This window comes from Herpailurus yagouaroundi, unplaced genomic scaffold (assembly GCF_014898765.1).
Source record: "Herpailurus yagouaroundi ecotype Mexico unplaced genomic scaffold, PumYag 141, whole genome shotgun sequence".
Lineage (NCBI taxonomy): Eukaryota > Metazoa > Chordata > Mammalia > Carnivora > Felidae > Herpailurus > Herpailurus yagouaroundi.
The window spans coordinates 3,522,381-3,539,907 of NW_024412396.1; the positions used below are offsets into that span (position 1 = coordinate 3,522,381).

The window sequence follows — 17,527 nt, forward strand, 5'->3', positions numbered from 1 at the left end:
TAGGAGACTGGGGCAACAATCCAGGTGAGAGATGAAGGGAGTTCTGGGAGCTGAAGAGGTGATGGGTGGTCAGACTCTGGACATCTGTATATGGGAGACAGACCATCAAGACTTGCTGGGAGGGGCGCCTGGGTGGCTCAGTCAGTCAAGCGTCCGGCTTCAGCTCAGGTCACGATCTCACAGTTGGTGAGTTCGAGCCCCACATAGGGCTCTGTGCTGACAGCTCAGAGCCTGGAGCCTGCTTTGGATTCTGTGTCTCCCTCTCTCTGCCCCTCCTCTGTTCGGGCTCTCTTTCTCTCAAATATAAGTAAACATTTAAAAAAAAGGAGAGAGACAGAGAGAATAACATTAAAAGACTGGCTGATAGACCAGAAGTGGGATATGAGAGAAGGAAAGAAGCCAAGAGTGACTTCATGCTTTGGGGCCCATGAAACTTGGAAAGATGGAGTTGCCATTTACTGATATGGGGAGGCCGTGGGATAGGCTGGAGGAGGTCAGGAGTTTGATCTCAGACAGTACATGGGGGGCATCTGTGAGTCTCCAGCAGACGCGCTAAGAAGGCAATAGATAAGGGAGTTTAAAGTTCAAGGAAAACAGATGCAATTTGGGGAGCCAGTGGTCCTTAAGACCACGTGACTGGCAGGACTCACCTAGGCAGAGTGTAGCTGGTTGGGGGAGCGCCTGGCTGGAGGCCTGAGTCACTCTGACACCCCAAGGCTGAGCAGGGGCTTCAGGAGGACCAGGAGGATGGCCTGGAAGTCAAGACTACTGCCCAGTCTGTAAACATGATGGTTTCAAAGATTATTTAATGCTGTGAGAAAATGCTCACCACAGGTTACACCGTGTGGGGGGTGAGGGGGGATCGGCATATGAAACACAATGTTAACGGCTGTCTGTTTTCTGTACCTGGTGGTAGTTGAAGCTTATTGTTCTTTTCTCCTTTACAGTTTTCCGTGTCTTCTGAATTCTCAACATTGAACATGTGTTGCTTTTATAAATATTCTTAGCCAAACACATTTGAAAACAAATATTGGAAAGTGGTTTTTGCTGCTCAGAGAGGACTCCAGCCTAGTTCTACCTCAAACGTGTGCCTACAAGAGGACACTTCGATCCTTCTCACCCACCGTGGGTGCCATGGAAGGGAGGCAGTCCCGCCTCACTCCGGGGGCCTTCAGAAGGGTTTTTGGTCAGTTAGAAGCATCCTGGAGTGGGGAAAGACCAGTCAAATGTTCAAGGTCGTCCTGACGCCAAGCAGGCCCTATCTCAAGAGCTGCTGTGCTGGCAGCAGGGACAGACGAACTGGTAGATGGACAGAACGGTTTCATTAAAAACGGTTCATTAAAAAACAGTTTATTAGCATCTGTGCTGCCCAGTGCAACTGAAGAGCGGCCCCCTTCCCAGGTGCCCCGGCCTCCCCACCTGAACCTATGGAGAGCAGCTCTGCGCTGGGTCCCTGCGAGGCAATGTCCTTGCTCCTCTGACTCCAGTCCCATTGCTCCCGGCCAGGGGTTAAGCTCCACCTCGAGATGCCATAGGGATGGTCTCCCCTGAGTGACTGTCGCCTCCAGCATCTGAGAAGAAGCCTCCGCTCCCAGGGGCCGGAGCCACGTCCACCTGGATGACACCATGCACCTGGGAGAGCTGGGGGCTGTCCAAGCTGGCGATGAGCTGGCGGGGGCCTGGTCGCACAGGCACAAACTTCTGGTGCAGCGTCACTGTCTCGTTGCCCCCAATGTCCCTATGGGCAAAGATAGAGTCATGGACCTGGGTGACTGGGGGTGGAGTGGGGAGGAAGGACTGATGGGGCTGCCAGGAAGGAAGGAGCAGAAGGTGGAGCCCTTTGGGCATTTCTGGACTCAGCTGGAATCTCCACACCAGTGGCCAGGACGAAGCCGGAGCCCCAAGGCCTCCTTGCCCTTGCCTCTGCATAGCCAGGTCAGTGGCCACCCACCGAGCTGCCTGAGCTGGAAATCTTCCCATCATCTGTCATCCAGGGATCCATCCCTCCCTCCCCACCCCCACAAACACCTGGACAAAGACTGCATGTCGTGTCCCCCACCTCTCCATCGCCAATGCTCCTGCCCTAACCAGACCAGCCACCCCATCTCATCTGGGGGTTCCAGGACCAAGGAAACTTTAAAATGAGACTTCGGGGCTCAACGCAGTGTTGCCAAATAATTTCAGTTTTGCCAAGAAAGAAAGTGGAAGATAATTAATCAGCCTCTGCAATATAATCATCTTACCAAAGAGGAAGGAGCATCTTTAATACCTCCAAACACTGGAAAGATGTTATCTCAGAGAAAAAGGAAAGTCCTTCCCAAGAATAGACAATTGGCATCTTTAAAGGGACAACTGTGTGTGTGTGTGTGTGAGAGAGAGAGAGAGAGAGAGAGAGAGAGAGAGAGAGAGATACATGTGTACACAGACATACTATGGTGTCTTCATTTCCCCCCTTCTCCATGGACCTCTGGAAATTTAGTCCCAGACCCTCCCTCTGGGAATCACAATTTCACTAGCCTTCCAACTGGCCTCCTTGCCTCCTAATGTCCTATCTTATTTTCCCACTCTAGTTTCTAGTCACTTGGAGGTGAACTGAATCCGTCAAGGGTTTGGCTTCCTCGGTGCTTCTGGGATGAGACGGCAGCTCCCTAACCCGACACGCAGGCTCACTCTGACTCAGCCCCGCCTGCAAGGCCTCATCATCCCCCACCATTCCTCCTGCCCACCAGCCCCAACAATGAGCTCCTTCCCCTCCCCGAACTCACCTCTGTTTTCATGCTTTGCTCCTGGGCTGGCTCCAGGCCCAGCTCACACCACCCCTTGAGCACCTCCTGCCCTCAGGGAAGTGAACCTTGTCCTGCTCTGAGCTCCTGCAGTAATCGGCCTGTGCATTGTATACACTGAACACGATTGCATTTCTATCACACCTGCTTGTGCCTGTTAGCATCTGTCCTTTCCTGCCTCTGCCTGAACCCTTGCCTCTGGCCCCCTCTTCAATCCAAGCCTGCCTTGGGGGATCCACTCTGGAGCCGGACTTTGTGCAGACATCTCAGTCTTCTAAGGGAAAGAGCCAACATCCCAACTTCAAAGATGGGCTCTCCTTGGGGCAAAACATTTAGCTTGGAGCCTGCTTCCAAAGGGCTGCCCTGGACCACATTGGACTCTTTCTTCTACCGCTGTTAGCTGTGTGGTTTAGGACAAATTATTAAACTTCTGACTCTCACTTTTTGGTCTGTAAAATGGGAATGAATATAAAATGAGGGGGTGGAATCAGATGGCCTTGAAGGTGACTCTAAGCTCCACAAAGGAGGGAATAAGTGGAAGGCAGGGAGATATAGATGGTCTCCCCATTAAGTTACAGACCTAATTTCTAGACTTATTATAATATATAACTAGACATTAAGTCTGTAACTTAACAGGTAGGCTATACTGTGGCCGGTTACAAATTCGCATTTTTAACTCATGCCCATTTTTCCAGAGATACAAACTTCAAGCTGTTTAGGCTCAGGTCAGCCTTCAACACTGTACTTAATTCATACTAGAATTGAACTGTACTAGATCGGAATACAGCCTTTACTTGTAAACGTTATTTCTAAGAGAAATTGCTTTTCAGCTTCCAGCTAGGAATGTCAAGATCTCTCCCAGCCCCGGCCTCAGTGTCAGGCAAGACCTGACACACCCAGGTCTGCTGGTTGAAGTTGAGCGCATCAGCTGCTACAGCTGGAATGGGCCTGAAACAGTGCAGGTAATGAAACTGGCTCTCTGACAAGGACACCAGAAATTAGACATCCAAATGAGCATCGTGCTTCACTTATGGATTGGTTCAATCACGTTATCAAGCCTTGAAACGAATTTAAAAACTCCTCTCAGATTTGTCTTCAGAGCCACGGAAAACCACACGTACACCACGTCTGTCTCTCTCTCCCTCTCCCTGACACGCACCGGGTGCATCCTGTTCCTCCCTCACAGCCGAACCTCATTTCTGATGGAAAAGGGCACACTACCCACCTTTTCCACCTACCTTCTTAATTAGTCTTAGCTTTGAATGGCTTCAGGCTGTTTCTCCAAAGTCAAGTCTACCCCAGAAGGCCACCCTTAAGGACATTCTAGAGAATATGATTCAGGCTGTGGAGCAAATTCCCCAGAAGGGTTTGGAATAGACTTCAGCCTCCCCTGGTGACTGGCTTGGCGGTGAGTGACAACAGCCATCTGGAGGAGTAAGTTTGTAATGTTTATTAAGTGGCCAGTCACCCCACTGGGTGGCACACCTATGGTTAATGGGGTTTCCATACCACAGCCTTTGATGTGCAAACGAGAGCAAAGTAATATCTGTCTTGGAATCTAATATATCTGAACCAACAGCCCAGGGACTTCCCCCTTCTCAATTGCTCTGTAGACCCCCGCCTGGGCTTGCAGCAGAGAAGAGCCACAGAATGTCTAAGGAGGACCTCCCTTGAGAAACCATCATCCAACCTTCTCATTTACTGGAGAGAAGACTAGGGCCTTTAAGGTGGGGGGTGGGGTGTCACACAAGCCCCACAGCTACAGAGCGGGGCTGGATCTCCCCATGCTCAGCACAGGGGTCCTCTTTTTACTCCCAGGCAGGGGCAAGAATCAAAGATGTGGTGGAGTTGCTGAGGACAGTCCAGCTCTGGGGAGCCCTCTGAACAGGGGAAACCCTCGTCATCTGCAGGTGAGAGATGGCCACAGAGTGAGCTCACTGGGAGCCCCAAGGTGCACAGTCTAAGCTGCTGGACACTCTTGCAAGGTGAAATGGGGAAGGCACTCCTTTGTGGCATATCACGTCACACAGGGTCAAGGTGGGGCAAGGCTCAGGATAGCAACCTTTCAGCTTTGACCTATTGGCAAAAGCGGGGGCCACCACCGGGCGGAGCCTGCTATATGTCCCGGGGAAGGAAGAGGCAGGGCGGGCAGGGACCCTCTGCTTCCCCCACCCAACCCCTCCACAGGGGCCATCCCTTTCCCTCAGGCACTCTTTGTCAAAAGAGGAAAACACCTGCCCCCGTCACCAGAAGTCTGATCTTAAAGGTCAGCCAGCCTCTGGCCTTCTCTGCTTTCCTTCTGTGCTATTCCAGGGAGGGTCACAGCAGCATGTGTGGCTCTGTGTCAGAGATGACAGCCCAGGCCTAGGCACACAAGCGCTGGGTGTGCCCTCCCTGGGTGCAGAGCCTCTCTGAGCCCGGGGTGAGGCCCAGGTGGGCTGGCAGAGGACCTACGGGACAGGGCCCTCTCCTTGGGAACCGCTGCTCGAGCCCTCCTGGCACAAACGAAGCCACAGGCCTGAGAGCCTGCGTGTTGGGTGGGCCATGGTGGGAAGAGCAGAGTCTGCCCCTTACGGGCTGGGAGACCTCATGAGACACGGCCACCAGCTTCCCTGTCATAAAGCGGAGGTGACGGTAGCAATAATCAAAGTAAGAACTACCAACAGAGGCTCACGTTGTGCCAAGCCCAACACCAGATGCTTTATATGCATAGCTCACCGAATTCTCACAACCACCCTTGGAGCCAGGAACGGTTGCTATCCCCACTTTCCAGCTGAGAAAACAGGCTTAAAGGAGATAAGTCACTTGCCCAAGGGCACATAGCTAGTGAATGTTGGAGCTGAGACTTGAGCCTAAGTTTTCAGGATCCCAAATCTTTGCTTTTAATCATACGATGCTCTCTAATGTACTTTAAAGGGTTTTTTGTGGTCTGCAAATTGGATAATAATCCTGAAGTGCCTGGTCAATTCCTGAGTGGCGGGCGCATGTTAGTGATGAGCTGCTACGGATTCCTAGGTGAAGTGTTGGTTCCGCAGCGGGACAGTGAGGAAGGACAGGCCCCGCACTAGGCACATGGCGGGTCTTAAATGCTGCTCCCACTGAACTAAGTTAGAAGGCCTTGCTGGCTGGCTCCAGGCTGCTGTGTTGGGTCCTGACCGACTACTGTCCTGACCCAAGACAGGAAGCAATGTGGGGCCCCTGGCAGTCTGGGAGAGCAGAAAAGGGCAGGGGTGGGGGCGGGGAGAGGCCAGACTCACCCCACATTGAGGATCTTGGGTCTCTGTAGCCCGGAGCCCTCAAGCCGGAAGACGACATTGGTGAGGGTTATAGGCAGCGGGTTCTTGAAGACAATCTGTACTTCGCACTCCTGACCAACCACGGCTGCCCCCAACAACTAAGAGAAAAAGAGACACCCCCCTCTGCATCAGAGACCCTGGCCAAATACAAGGGAATCATACACTCCACCAGAGAGGGGAAAATTCCAGAATCAAAACCTCCCCCCAAGTCCCACATGGGCACCCCGGAGAAGAATGGGGCTCCGTGGATGCCAGAGAAGAAACTCCCACCCACTCCCCCACTGAAGCATCTGCAGGATCGGGAATAGGAGATCTGATTTTACAGGGGAGGACATTGGGGCCCAAGAGCCCACAGCCAGTCCCTGACCTTCTCCGGAACTGGTGGCCAGGCTTAGCGTCCTCTCCCCTCCCCCTCCGACTTCCCTTAGCCCCAGGGCATCCCTCGTGCCCAGCCCAGCAGGCTGCACTCACGGTGAGGGAAAGGTCAGGGGTGCGCAGACGGAAGGTGTGCTGCTTGGCCAGCACCTGCCCGTTCTCCTTGACGTGGCCCGAGACGTTGAGCAGCATGGACCCCTGATCTACGAGGTGGGGCCGGTATTCCTTGTAGGCCACAGGCATGGACACGCGGTCCGCTGGGGGAAGAGGCAAGGTGTCACCTAGGCCCGCTCGCCCAGACACGGCCTCCTGGGGCCTCCATGTCCACAGCCCGGGGTGCCTGGCCATCAGCGGGGCAGGGTGGGAAAGGAGCACTCACAGGCCCCTGGCGCCAGCACCACTTCTTTCTTGCTCTCCTTGAAGACAGACCCGGTGACACCGGTGTAGAAGGTGACCGAGAGGTAGAGGTGCAGCTTCACGGTGCGGCGGCTGCTGCTGCGATTGGTCAGCACCACGCAGACGGTCAGGTCCTGCCCCATCACCGCGTCCTGTGCCTCCACCTGCATCGCCACATCCTCTGCTGAGTCACGCGTGGAGTACACGTTGGGTTTGCTGCCGTGGGCGGCTGCTGTCTCCACTGCCTTCCGCTCTGCTTCTGAGCCTGGGGGTTGAGGGTAAGGGTGAGGTTACAGCCACTGCCGGAGTGGGCAAGTGCTCAGTGGGAACCTTTGGTGTGGGCCAGAGCTGGCCAGGTTCAGGGAACGGTACCTTCTGGGTGTTTATAAATGTGGGTGACATCATCTCGCATGTTGGATCCAATGGCCTTTGTTATGATGAGCGTACCAATGGCCTTCTCTTCCACATACACGATCTTAAAGCTGCCATCATCCTGTCGCTGCCAGTAAACTTTGTCACTGTTGACCTGTTGGGGGATTGTGGGGGGTGTGAGCCAAGAATGAGATAACCAGAGGGTCTGAGGCTGGGCCTGACCCCCTGCTCCCCCCTCCCCCCACCACTCCCCCCCCCTCCACCCACTGCCTTCCCCTGAACCTAGGAGCTGCAGGGAGGGCTGGATCCAAGGGTTAGGAACTTCCTGGCACAGCCAACCTGGGAGACTTTCCAAGCTGAGCCAGATGAGGCCAGAGAGAAGGGAAGAAGTTGGGAGGCTCCTTGCAGTGCATTTTGGCATTAATAACAGTAATCCCTTATGCTCATTCACGGACTTTATGACTTATAAAGCAGATTCATACCCATTATTTCTTTTGATCCTGAGTACAGGAAGCACAGCGGCCATTATTATCACCCTTTTACAGATGAGGAAACCTAGACTCTAAATGAGTGACTTTCCCAAGGTCACACAGCTACTCAGTCAGCGGTGAAGTCAGGACCAGAGAACCGAGGCCTGACACTTGTGCTCTGGTCTCTCCAGACCACCCAAGAAGGCACCTGGAACACAGCCCTCACCTCAGCAAAAATGAAGGGCGTGTCGTATTTCATGTATACCAGGCCATTCTTGATGGACTCCACAGAGCAGGGGCCGCAGCAGAAGATGCCTAGGAGACCAGGACAGAGGTGAGAGATCCCAGGAGGCTGAGGGGATCCTCTGATCCTAGGGAGAGGCCCACCCACCCAGACCCTGGTGCCTTAGGTCAGCTGCCACCTGGTCCAACCCAGGGAAGGAACACCAAGAAAAGCACAGTTCCATTTGGCTTCAGTCAACAAGGGTGAGGCCAAAGGTGGGACAAGCCGGCCTTGATAACCAAGTTATCAAGACATCTTTCCTCTACTGGGCGAAGCTGGATATCAACTGTGACCCCTAGAAGTCAGGAAACCCATCCTGCATCAAGACAAACCCAGACCCCAGGGTGACTCTGTTTACTGGCTGGGAAAGCAGCCACCATTCCAGAAAGATCCAGAACAAACCCTCAGCTCTACAGCCTGCAGTGTGTCTTCTCTGTGGGGAGGTGAGAGGGGAGCTGGTGGGAAATAGATTCGTCTCTTGGCATGCTTGGAGGGTTTTCTGGAGGAGATGGGCTGACAAGGAAAAGGCTTGACAAGAGAGGGCACAAAACAGGAAGTGAGGGCCACCCAACAGGAAAGATTCTTAGAAAACACCTAACTATGGTTTCCTTTTACAGATAGGGACACAGGCTCAGGGAAGCCAAATAGATGTCAAGATCTGCAAGACAGTCAGACAAAGAAAGAATGGAAGAAGCTACTATTTACTGAAGAGCTACTGTTCCAGACATGCTGTTATCCTCTCTGATATATGATGATCTCACTTAATTCCCCCAACAACCCCATCTGGTATATATTATCCCCATATTATAAGTGATCAAGCTAGAATCAGACCTGGGTCTGGCTGGTCTCAGAACCCCTGCCTGCTGTCCACCCCGTTACTTCCCAGAGTGGGGACAGGAGCTCAGATCCCCCAGTATCCCAGGCCAGGCTGTTCCAGCATCATGGGCAGTGTCTGGCTGCACAAGGCAGGGGGCACTGTTCACAGAGATGATTGAGAGGGAGGAATGCAGGTTAGGCAAGGGCTATCTGGCGTGGGGTGAGGAAGGGAGAGGTGGGGAGGAAGGCAGCAGGAGGGGCAGGCCCAGCTGCCTGGTGCTGGAATGTAAAGGTGGAAGCGGACGGCTGTTTGAGAACAGCGCGTACAGCAGGTCTGGTGTTTGAGGAAATGTGTGTGCTGTGGAAAAGACATCAGCAGGTCATGCCATCAGTGATGATCTCTTAGGGCTCGGTTATGGGGCCTAGTTTCTTCCTCCGACCTATCCGAACTCTGGCATTTTCCATCCTGTACACACAACTCATAACGAGCAACAGAACAGACAAGAGAAGAACTTGGTGAAAGTCAGAATGCATAAAGGGAGTCAAGGCCTGGTGAGACTCTGCTGCTGACCTGATGCCCCTTGCCCTGGAGAAAGTCACTCCACCTCTCTGGGCCACCCCTTCTCATGTGTCCCACAAGGGCCTGCAGTGGTCCTAAACCCAGCTCATCTTCAGTGTCACCAAGGGAGCTTTCAAAAATGTAGATCTAGGGGCGCCTGGGTGTGGCTCACTCGGTTAAGTGTCCAACTCTTGAGTTTGGCACAGGTCGTAATCTTCCGGTTCATGAGTTCAAGCCCTGCATTGAGCTCTGTGCTGACAGTATGGAGCCTACTTGGGATTCTCTCTCTCTCTCTCTCCCTCTCTCTCTGTCTGCCCTTCCCCTGCTCATACTCTCTAAATAAATAAATAAATAAATAAATAAATAAATAAGTACATCTATCCCTGGAATCTCTGAAATGTCAGGTCTGGGGTGGGACCTAGACATTTACTCAAACAAAACAAAAACGGGGACGTCTAGGTGGCTCAATCAATTAAGTGTCTGACTCTTGATTTCAGCTCAGGTCATGATCTCACTGTTTGTGAGTTTTGAGCCTTGTGTCAGGCTCTGTGCTGATAGAGCAGAGCCTGCTTGGGACTCTCTCTCCCTGCCCCTCCCTGCTTATCTCTCTCTCTCTCTCAAAAATAAATAAGCATTTAGGGGCATCTGGGTGGCTTAGTCAGTTATGCGTCCAATTTCAGCTCAGGTCATTCATGATCCCCCAATTTGTGGGTTCAAGCCCCAGGTTGGGCTCTGTGCTGACAGCTCAGAGCCTGGAGCCTGCTTTGGATTCTGTGTCCCCTCTCTCTTGTCCCTCCCCCACTCACACTCTCTCTCTCCCCCCAAAATAAACATATAAATAAATAAATAGATATTTTAAAAAAGAAAGAAAGAAAACCAGAAACATCCTGAGAGAGAATAGGGAAATTTTATATTTTATCTTATTCAATTCTGTACTTCCCCCCAACTTCCAAACATGTACTACTTATGATAATGACCTTTTTTAACTTAAAAAAGATAGATAAATAAAATGGTCCTTCGATTAATTACCCCCAGGATGTGTAAGTAAAAGAGCAAAGGAGAAGAGCAGGTGTGCTAGGGAGGAAAAGCTCTCACCAAATTTTCCTACATCTTTTGCCTTTTGAGCCATCTGAATATATTAGTCATTGTAAATAAAGAAGATTTAGGCAAATAGAGAGTTATGCGGAAAGGTAAAAATAGTGAAAGGCTGGACAGTGATCCCATCGGTGAGCCTGTTTAAAGAAACACTGAGGTCTATAATAAACTTCAAGAAAATAAACCGAATGTGTAACATCTCTTAAAAAAAAAAAAAAAAAGAAAAGAAACATGGGGGTTAAAGGGCCAGGTTCTACCGCCCAGATGGTGCTGACACTTGGGGCTTGTTACCCAGGTTGGGAGATGGGGATGGGGCCAAGGGGGGCACAGGAGCCAGGTGGGGCCCATCTCACCGCTGCTGGTTTCCTGGGGTGTGGCATCCACCACCTGCCACCCACCAAAGCCAGAGGGCAGATCTGGCCTCTTCATCCAGCAGTCGTTCCACACGTGGAAGTTCCTGGATGGACACGGAGGGAGGGCTGGGTGTGAGCAGCCTGCCCAGGGCCTCCCTGTGCCCTCAGTGTCCAAGTCTTGGTCACCATCCCTTGGTCACCAAGGATGGGCAGCCCAGCCCTGGCCCCAGCCTCACCAAACAGAATCATGGTTCAGGTGCTCAAGAGGCTTCATATTCTCGTCAAAGTAGATGTCCATGGTGAGGGATGTGTCTGTGTCATGTGCCGAGTTGAAATTGGTGACAGTGCGGGTAGCCAGGCCCAAGCAACGCAGCACTATGGAGGAGCCAGGGTTAGAGGTCAGGGCCCCGGCAGGAGTGGGGTGGTGGGCAGGTGAGGTATCAGGTGAGGAATAGCAGGGGGACAAGGGCTACTGGGTTGCCAAGCTGGGTCAGGGCTCAGGAGGCCTTTGGGCCAGGGAGCGTTGGGGGTTAGGGGAAGCCAGGCAACCTGCCTGGCCTTGTCCCTGCCCAGTGCTTCTCCCTCCTCTCCCCTAGGCATCCCTAGGTAGTTAACACTAATTAATGATAATTAAGGTCAGACTACCATCCACCCCCCACCTGTCCCTGCACTGTAGCCACTGCTGGGTGGGGTTCTGGTTTCCTTCCCTCTTCCTTGTAGGGCCCAGGCAGCTCCTGTCCCAGTCCCTCCACTACCTGTTGTGGTCACACCGGCGAAGACCCAGCACTGGCCATACGGGACGGAATAGCCGGTGCGTAGGTAGCTGAGTAGGATCTCCACACTGCCCACCCAAGCTGATGGATTGGTGCCTCGGGAGTAATCACCAGACCAGTTTCCAATCAGGACCCCATTGTCATCCAAGGAGTTCACCTGCCCAGGACAGGATGGAGTTGGGTGGAGTTGAGGGAGAGGCTCAGGGCCTTCCATGTAGTCCCCAGCCCTGCCCCTGCCACCACCCCTTACCCCTAAATGCCTCAGAATCTAGCCAACCTGAGCCCCGCCCAGGCCTCCCAAAGACATCTGCCCCCCCTCCACTCCCTACCCCCCCACTGCCGGATCTGACACAGTAATGTGAATCCTGGGTGTGCCAAGTTTTGGGTTTGGCCCTACATTCCACAAGAGCTGGGACAGAAGCCAGAAAGGGTAGGGTGGGGCCAGGCAAGGAGAAGAGAGGGAGTGAGACCCCTCCTACAATACCCTTTGCAAGGGCAGGACAGGGCTGAGTTCCTGGAGAAATCAGAAAGGGCAGGAGCAGGGGGCAGGGAAGGTGGGAGGCAGGAGGCAGACACGTCATAGCACTCAGAGATGTGTGGGTGCTCACCATGGCAGAGATGACCCGGGAGACACTGACCGGGTCCCCGCGGCCTCCATATGGCATGCCCCGCCTGTCTAGGATGTACAGGCAGGCATCCAGCACTCCATGGTCAAACTGGAGGGAGGGAGGGCAGAGGTGACCCTTAGGTCAGCACGCGCTTCCTCACCCCACCCCACCTGCCTCTTACTTCCCCAAGTGCACGTGGCCCTGGCCAGCCATACCTGCCCATAGTTCCAGGTCCGCTCGCCAATCTGTGCTTCAGTCCCATAGTAAATTCTCCCGGATTCATTAAGCACGTACTCCTGTCGCCAATCCTCATGCTCCACGTACACGATGTCCTCTGTGTCCCCAAAACACATATGCCTGGTCCCCTCTAGACCTCTCCCTGGGCCCCACCTGCCCCTGGGCCAACTCTAGAGGACTCCTGTACACAGAGCAGGAGTGGGGACACCCCTAGCCCGACAGCACTTCTCCCTGGAAGGTCAGAGGGAGCATGACAGAAATGGTGGGAGGAAGGTGGCTGTAACCAGGGCCCTGGAGAGGTGAGGCCATGTGACCTTGGGCGGCCACCATTCTACACCGGAGCTAGGTCCCCTCAACTGAACAATAGAAGGCCGGCTTCTACTAGGCACATAGGCACCTAGCCAGATTCGAGGAAGGGGAGCTCTGAGCCCCCCTCCTTCCTGTCCACGCCCTGCTCCTGACTCCAGCAGGCTCACCTGGACACCATGGATTGAAGAGGATGTAGATCTCGTTGTGGGGGTCAAAAGGCAGCAGGAACTCGCCAGCCTCTGAACGTGTGCGGACCGTGAATTGAAACTTGCCGATGATGGCGTTGGGGGAGGTGTGGACACGTAGGTCCAGATTCTGCCCATTGGCCTTGGTCACCTGGGCTTTCCAGCCTCCGCTGCCCCCCTTCCCCACTGGGATGATCACGTGCGTGCCCTTCCCCACCTCGGGGCTGTTTCCTGGAGCAGGAGAAGCAGCAATTAGCTGGTGAGGCTTCTCTGAGGGGAGATAGAGCCTTGGACTTCTCCCAGCCCAACCCAGAATGTGTATGACACACATCGGTGTGTGTGTGTCCCTGAGTTGGGCCATCACCTTACTCTGTGACAGACTCTGAAAGCAGCTCTGTCCCCACCCGATGCTTGCCCACATGCCAGGGCAGAGCAGTCCGACATCCCAAACCTGTTCCCCTGACCCTGAACTCAGAGGTGGGTAGAAGAGACAAGGCCACTGTCACCGTCTGCCTGCCTGCCTGTCCCAGTGCCTGGGCTGGAGGGGCAGAGCTGCCCTGGCTGGGTCCGGATGCCCCTACCCCTGGTGAAAGGGCAGCCCAGATCCTGAAGGCCAACCCTGCCTACCCCCTGGGGCTGAAGCTTCCAGAGCCTTCAACATCCCTGGTGGCAGTGGTGGGGGTACCTGGGAAATTAGAGGCTGGGGTGGGCACGGCTAGGCCTTAATCAAAGGGTATGAGGAGTCGCCCGCCCCCGGCAGCAGCATAATCACCAGCCTGGGCAGTCAACGGCCACTAAGCAACGCGGTGAGAAAGGCACCTGCCCTGGGTCATGGGGACAGAGAGACAGAGTTGGACAGAGAGGAGAGAGCCAGCCACACCCTGGGGAAGGGGAACAGACCCAGAAAGAAAGACACACAGAGGCAGCAGCAATGAAGGAGTAGCTGAAGCAAGCACCTGAAGAGAAAGTATTTTGAGACAGACGCCTCAGGAGCCCTGAAGAGGGTGAGCTTAGGAACATGGGACACCAAGACCCTCCCTGAGACACACTCCTGTGCTTGCACCTGTCTTGTCTGGCAGAGGTGAGAAGTGGGGTGAGGGTAGGAGCTTAAAGATGTCCCTCTGATCCTAATACCAGGGCTGGAGGCCCTGCTAGCCAGCACTCCCCAATTCTTGGGCTTTCACCCTCCCCACTGCAGGCCCCACTGACCGATAAGCAGCTCCAGGGCAACATGATCAGAGGACTCATAGGGCCGAGAGAGGTGGAGGACCATGTCGAAAGGCTGCCCACGGCGTAAAATCAGCTCGTCGTACTCAAACTCATCTGTGTGGTGCTCTCGGCGATTCTGGTCCGAGCGTGAACTCAGCAGATCCACACCGGTCACCACCAGCATGCCCTCTGCAAGGCCACAGCTCTGGGTCAGCGAGGCCCCATGGGAAGCCCAGGCCCCCAGAGATGTCAGGATGAGTCTCAGGCCCCATTAAGGCCTTTCAGCTCTCAGATAAGTTGGCTAGGAGAGCCTCACCTCTGATAGTGCCGTCTCCAGCTGCGTTCACACCACTGGCCCGGGAGCCAGGCCGGCGGGAATCTGAGCCCCGGGAGTCTGGTCTTCGACCCCCAGAGCTGGACCCTCGACCCCTGCCAGACCCTCGGTCTCCGTGGGGCTCAGGTCCCCAGTCAGCATCTGTTTCATTTCGGCATGAGCAGCAGCCGCAGCAGCGAGCCCAGAAGGAACGGCCTCCTCGACGAGATCGTCTGTCCGGCTCCGGCTCCGGCTCCGGCTCCGGGGAAGGTGTGGTGGGGGGCTGCCAAGGGTTCCCGCCCCAGCGGCCCACATCTGAACGAGGACCGTCCATCATGCCTGTGTGGAAGAGGTAGGGAGGCTCTTATCACCCACTCAGACTTCCTGTACTCAGAACGCCCCAGCTGGCCCACCCAGAAGCCCTCCATCTGGAGAGCTGGTTGGAGAGCCCAACCAGATGACTGAGATGATCTGATCTTGCCCCAGAGATTCCCCCAGACCCATCCAGGGACGCTCCCCAAAGACTCCCTTCAAACTCACCTAGAGAAACTTCCCATACTGCAGAGAAATCTTTCCCCTCTTACCCCCACAGCCACATCCACCAAACTAGATGACCCACTGAGAAACCTGCTCTTAAGGGCCCATCCCAGAAATGAGTAGACACTTGTCACAGCCTCGGGACCCAGGGCACAGACCATCCCCGAAACCCGCTCCCTCCCACCTGCCAGCTACTCTGCCTAGAGGTCCACGAAGCTGCCTGCCTCTAGAACCCATTCTTGGCAGAGATCCCCCACCCAAGGCTCCTTGTAGGAGATGGGCAGGTGATATGCAGGATTTGGGGTCCTTGGCATTCCCACGTTAGGTCAAACACCCACGCGGAGTGGCGGGGGCTGCGGGTTCGGGAGCCCGACGTCCCTGGGGTGCAGAGCCTGGGCGTCGGGGGCAGCCTGACCGGGGCTGGCAGGCTCCGGCTGGCCCACACCCCACCTTGCCGGGGCCTGCCAGAGCCTCACCTGGCGGCGGTGGTGGCGACAGCAGGGCTGAGTCCGGCAGCCGGGCTGGGACAGGTTGGGACTGCTGGGACCCAGGACGGTCGAGGAGGCACGAGTGGAAGGTGTGGGACGGGCAGGTAAGTGGTTTATGAGGGGGGAGGGCGGAGCCAAGCTGCAGGGAAGGGGAAGCCTGATTGCTTCATCCCCTCACTCTGCGGAAGAGGCCCGGCCTCTGGGGGCTGTCTCCAGAGGTAGGGGCGGGAAAGGAGACCTGGCCGCATCCCCTTTCCCCTTTCGAGGAACTGTGGAAATGAGCCAAAGTGGGGCGGGGCCGGGGTCTGTCAGGATTCAAAGCTGTGGTGAAAGTGGAAGGCCTTGTGAGACTGCCCCCACGGACAGACCCCACTCCAGGCTGGTTCCTGCCAGACCGGTGCACAAGGGGCCCCCTCTCCTGGGTGAGAAGACCCCACAGCTGTGGGGCAGAGTGTCCCTTCACCCAAGCCCCTAGGCAGCGGGCCCCCTGTTCCCAAGCTCACATTGTCTGCCTCTGCTCCCATAAGACCCCGGGTCCCTCTGCCTCTGCCAGGGTCTGGTACAGCCTGGGCCAGGCTCAGCCCTGTGAAACTGGCCCATGGGCCTGGTCCTGCCCAGGGAGGTCCTGGGATCCGAAGCTGCAGACTGGTGACATCAGCAGCCAGGCCCTCAGACTGGCTCCACCAGCCAGCCCCTGACCTGCCGGCTCTACCAGATCCTCTGATCCCCCCCACCCATCTGTCCTTCCTTCTTCCTCCAGCTGCTTCACAACCCTTGGCATGAATGAACTGCCCCCAGCTTCCTGTGTCCCTACAATTTGGGGATTGGCAGGGGTGGGGGGATGGGGTGGGGAGTGAGGGTCAGAGTAGGAGCAATTTCTTGTTTTCTGCCCCCAGCCTGGGAGCTTGGGGAATGTTTGGGCCCTCACTCTGAGGCTCAGGTGGGAAGTGAGGCCCTCTCCCCAGGCTGCAGACTACCCCTTTTCTCTCAGAGAGGGGTGGCTGGTCAGCTGGAGTCCAGGATTCTCCAACTTGGAATTCTTCCCAGAAATCCTGACCGACCGGCTCCAGGCACCTGCCCTGTGTGTATCCCAACTCCACCCTGGCACTGGAGGAACACCAGGGATGCCACTGAGGGAACCCTAAGGCAAAGAGGAGGTCAGACATCTCTGGGAGGCTCTCCTGAAAGTTCTTTAGGAAGGTTGGGGCCATTTCTTGGGGTCTCTTCCCTCCATCCTGCTCTGCCCATAGGCCACTGAAGAGAAGACAGTGAAAACAGGGTTGGCAAGAAGACACATGGAAACCGACTAGAGGAGAGGCTGAACTTGGTGATGCATCAGGCAGGGAGGGGCCTTGGGGAATGGGGACTGAGACTCCAGGACCTGGCAGGGAGCTCTCCACACCCACAGTGACCTTTCCCTGTCTAGCTCCAAACCCCTGACCTGGCAGAGGGTCTGTCCCCACCTCTAACACCCGCAAAGGACACACAAGTAAAAATCAAAATCCCAGGCAGGCAGGTCAGCCAAAGGGCTTTGTTGAGGGGCTGTATGTATCACCATGAACATGGGAAGGGGCAGGGCCCTAAGGGACCGGATGTGTGTGAACATTTCCCAGGGAACCAGAAAAGTACCTTGTCAGTCTCTCTTTTGTTTTGGTCTTCTTCCCCACCTAGCCAGATTTGACTCAGTGCCCTAACCCCTGAGCCGCTCCCCTCTCCTCCCTCTAGGAGGCTCAAGTGCCTTGGGGCTCTAAAGTCAGGACAAGGGGTGTGTATAGCAGGGCACCATGGGAACAGATACCCAGTTCGGTACCTCGGGAGCTGAGGCCAGTCTTGACCTATCATCCCATATCAATACAGAAGAACGGACACAAGCAGAATCCCAGACCAAGGTGCAGAGACGGCTTTGGTGCAGTTTCCTCATCAGTACAATGGGCCTCACCATCTCATCCCTAAGCACTTGTGAGGGTCAGCTGAGATATAGTACTTTCGAGGGCTGTTCAACCGCAGAATGCTACTCATGAGGATCGATACTATAGTCACCAGAGGGCGGAGCAAAGGCACCCTGACCAG

At 55.0% G+C, this 17,527-nt stretch overlaps 1 protein-coding gene and 1 long non-coding RNA gene across 4 annotated transcripts; one reads left to right on the forward strand and one right to left on the reverse strand.

Moving 5' to 3' along the window:
* Nucleotides 1-1,329: 1,329 nt before the first annotated feature.
* Nucleotides 1,330-16,186, reverse strand: TGM1 (transglutaminase 1). Of its 3 annotated transcripts, none has more exons than XM_040476788.1 (15): nt 15,446-16,185; nt 14,436-14,771; nt 14,120-14,308; nt 12,893-13,141; nt 12,395-12,513; nt 12,180-12,287; nt 11,554-11,728; nt 11,035-11,173; nt 10,799-10,902; nt 7,919-8,007; nt 7,223-7,376; nt 6,834-7,115; nt 6,551-6,711; nt 6,041-6,177; nt 1,330-1,738 (listed from the first exon to the last, which is right to left on the reverse strand). In XM_040476788.1, exons 2-15 carry the CDS (start codon nt 14,767-14,769, stop codon nt 1,510-1,512), a joined length of 2,469 nt encoding a protein of 822 aa, XP_040332722.1. In that variant the 5' UTR covers nt 14,770-14,771; nt 15,446-16,185; the 3' UTR covers nt 1,330-1,509. The 3 variants fall into 3 exon arrangements, with proteins under 3 accessions (XP_040332722.1, XP_040332723.1, XP_040332724.1); XM_040476789.1 differs by having other exon boundaries at nt 1,335-1,738; nt 15,385-15,491; XM_040476790.1 differs by lacking the exon at nt 1,330-1,738 and adding an exon at nt 2,049-4,209 and having other exon boundaries at nt 15,446-16,186.
* Nucleotides 15,455-17,096, forward strand: LOC121031577 (uncharacterized). Its single transcript, XR_005790784.1, has 3 exons — nt 15,455-15,561; nt 16,505-16,614; nt 16,708-17,096. It is a non-coding gene; the product is annotated as an uncharacterized LOC121031577 (long non-coding RNA).
* The last annotated feature ends 431 nt before the right edge of the window (nt 17,097-17,527 follow it).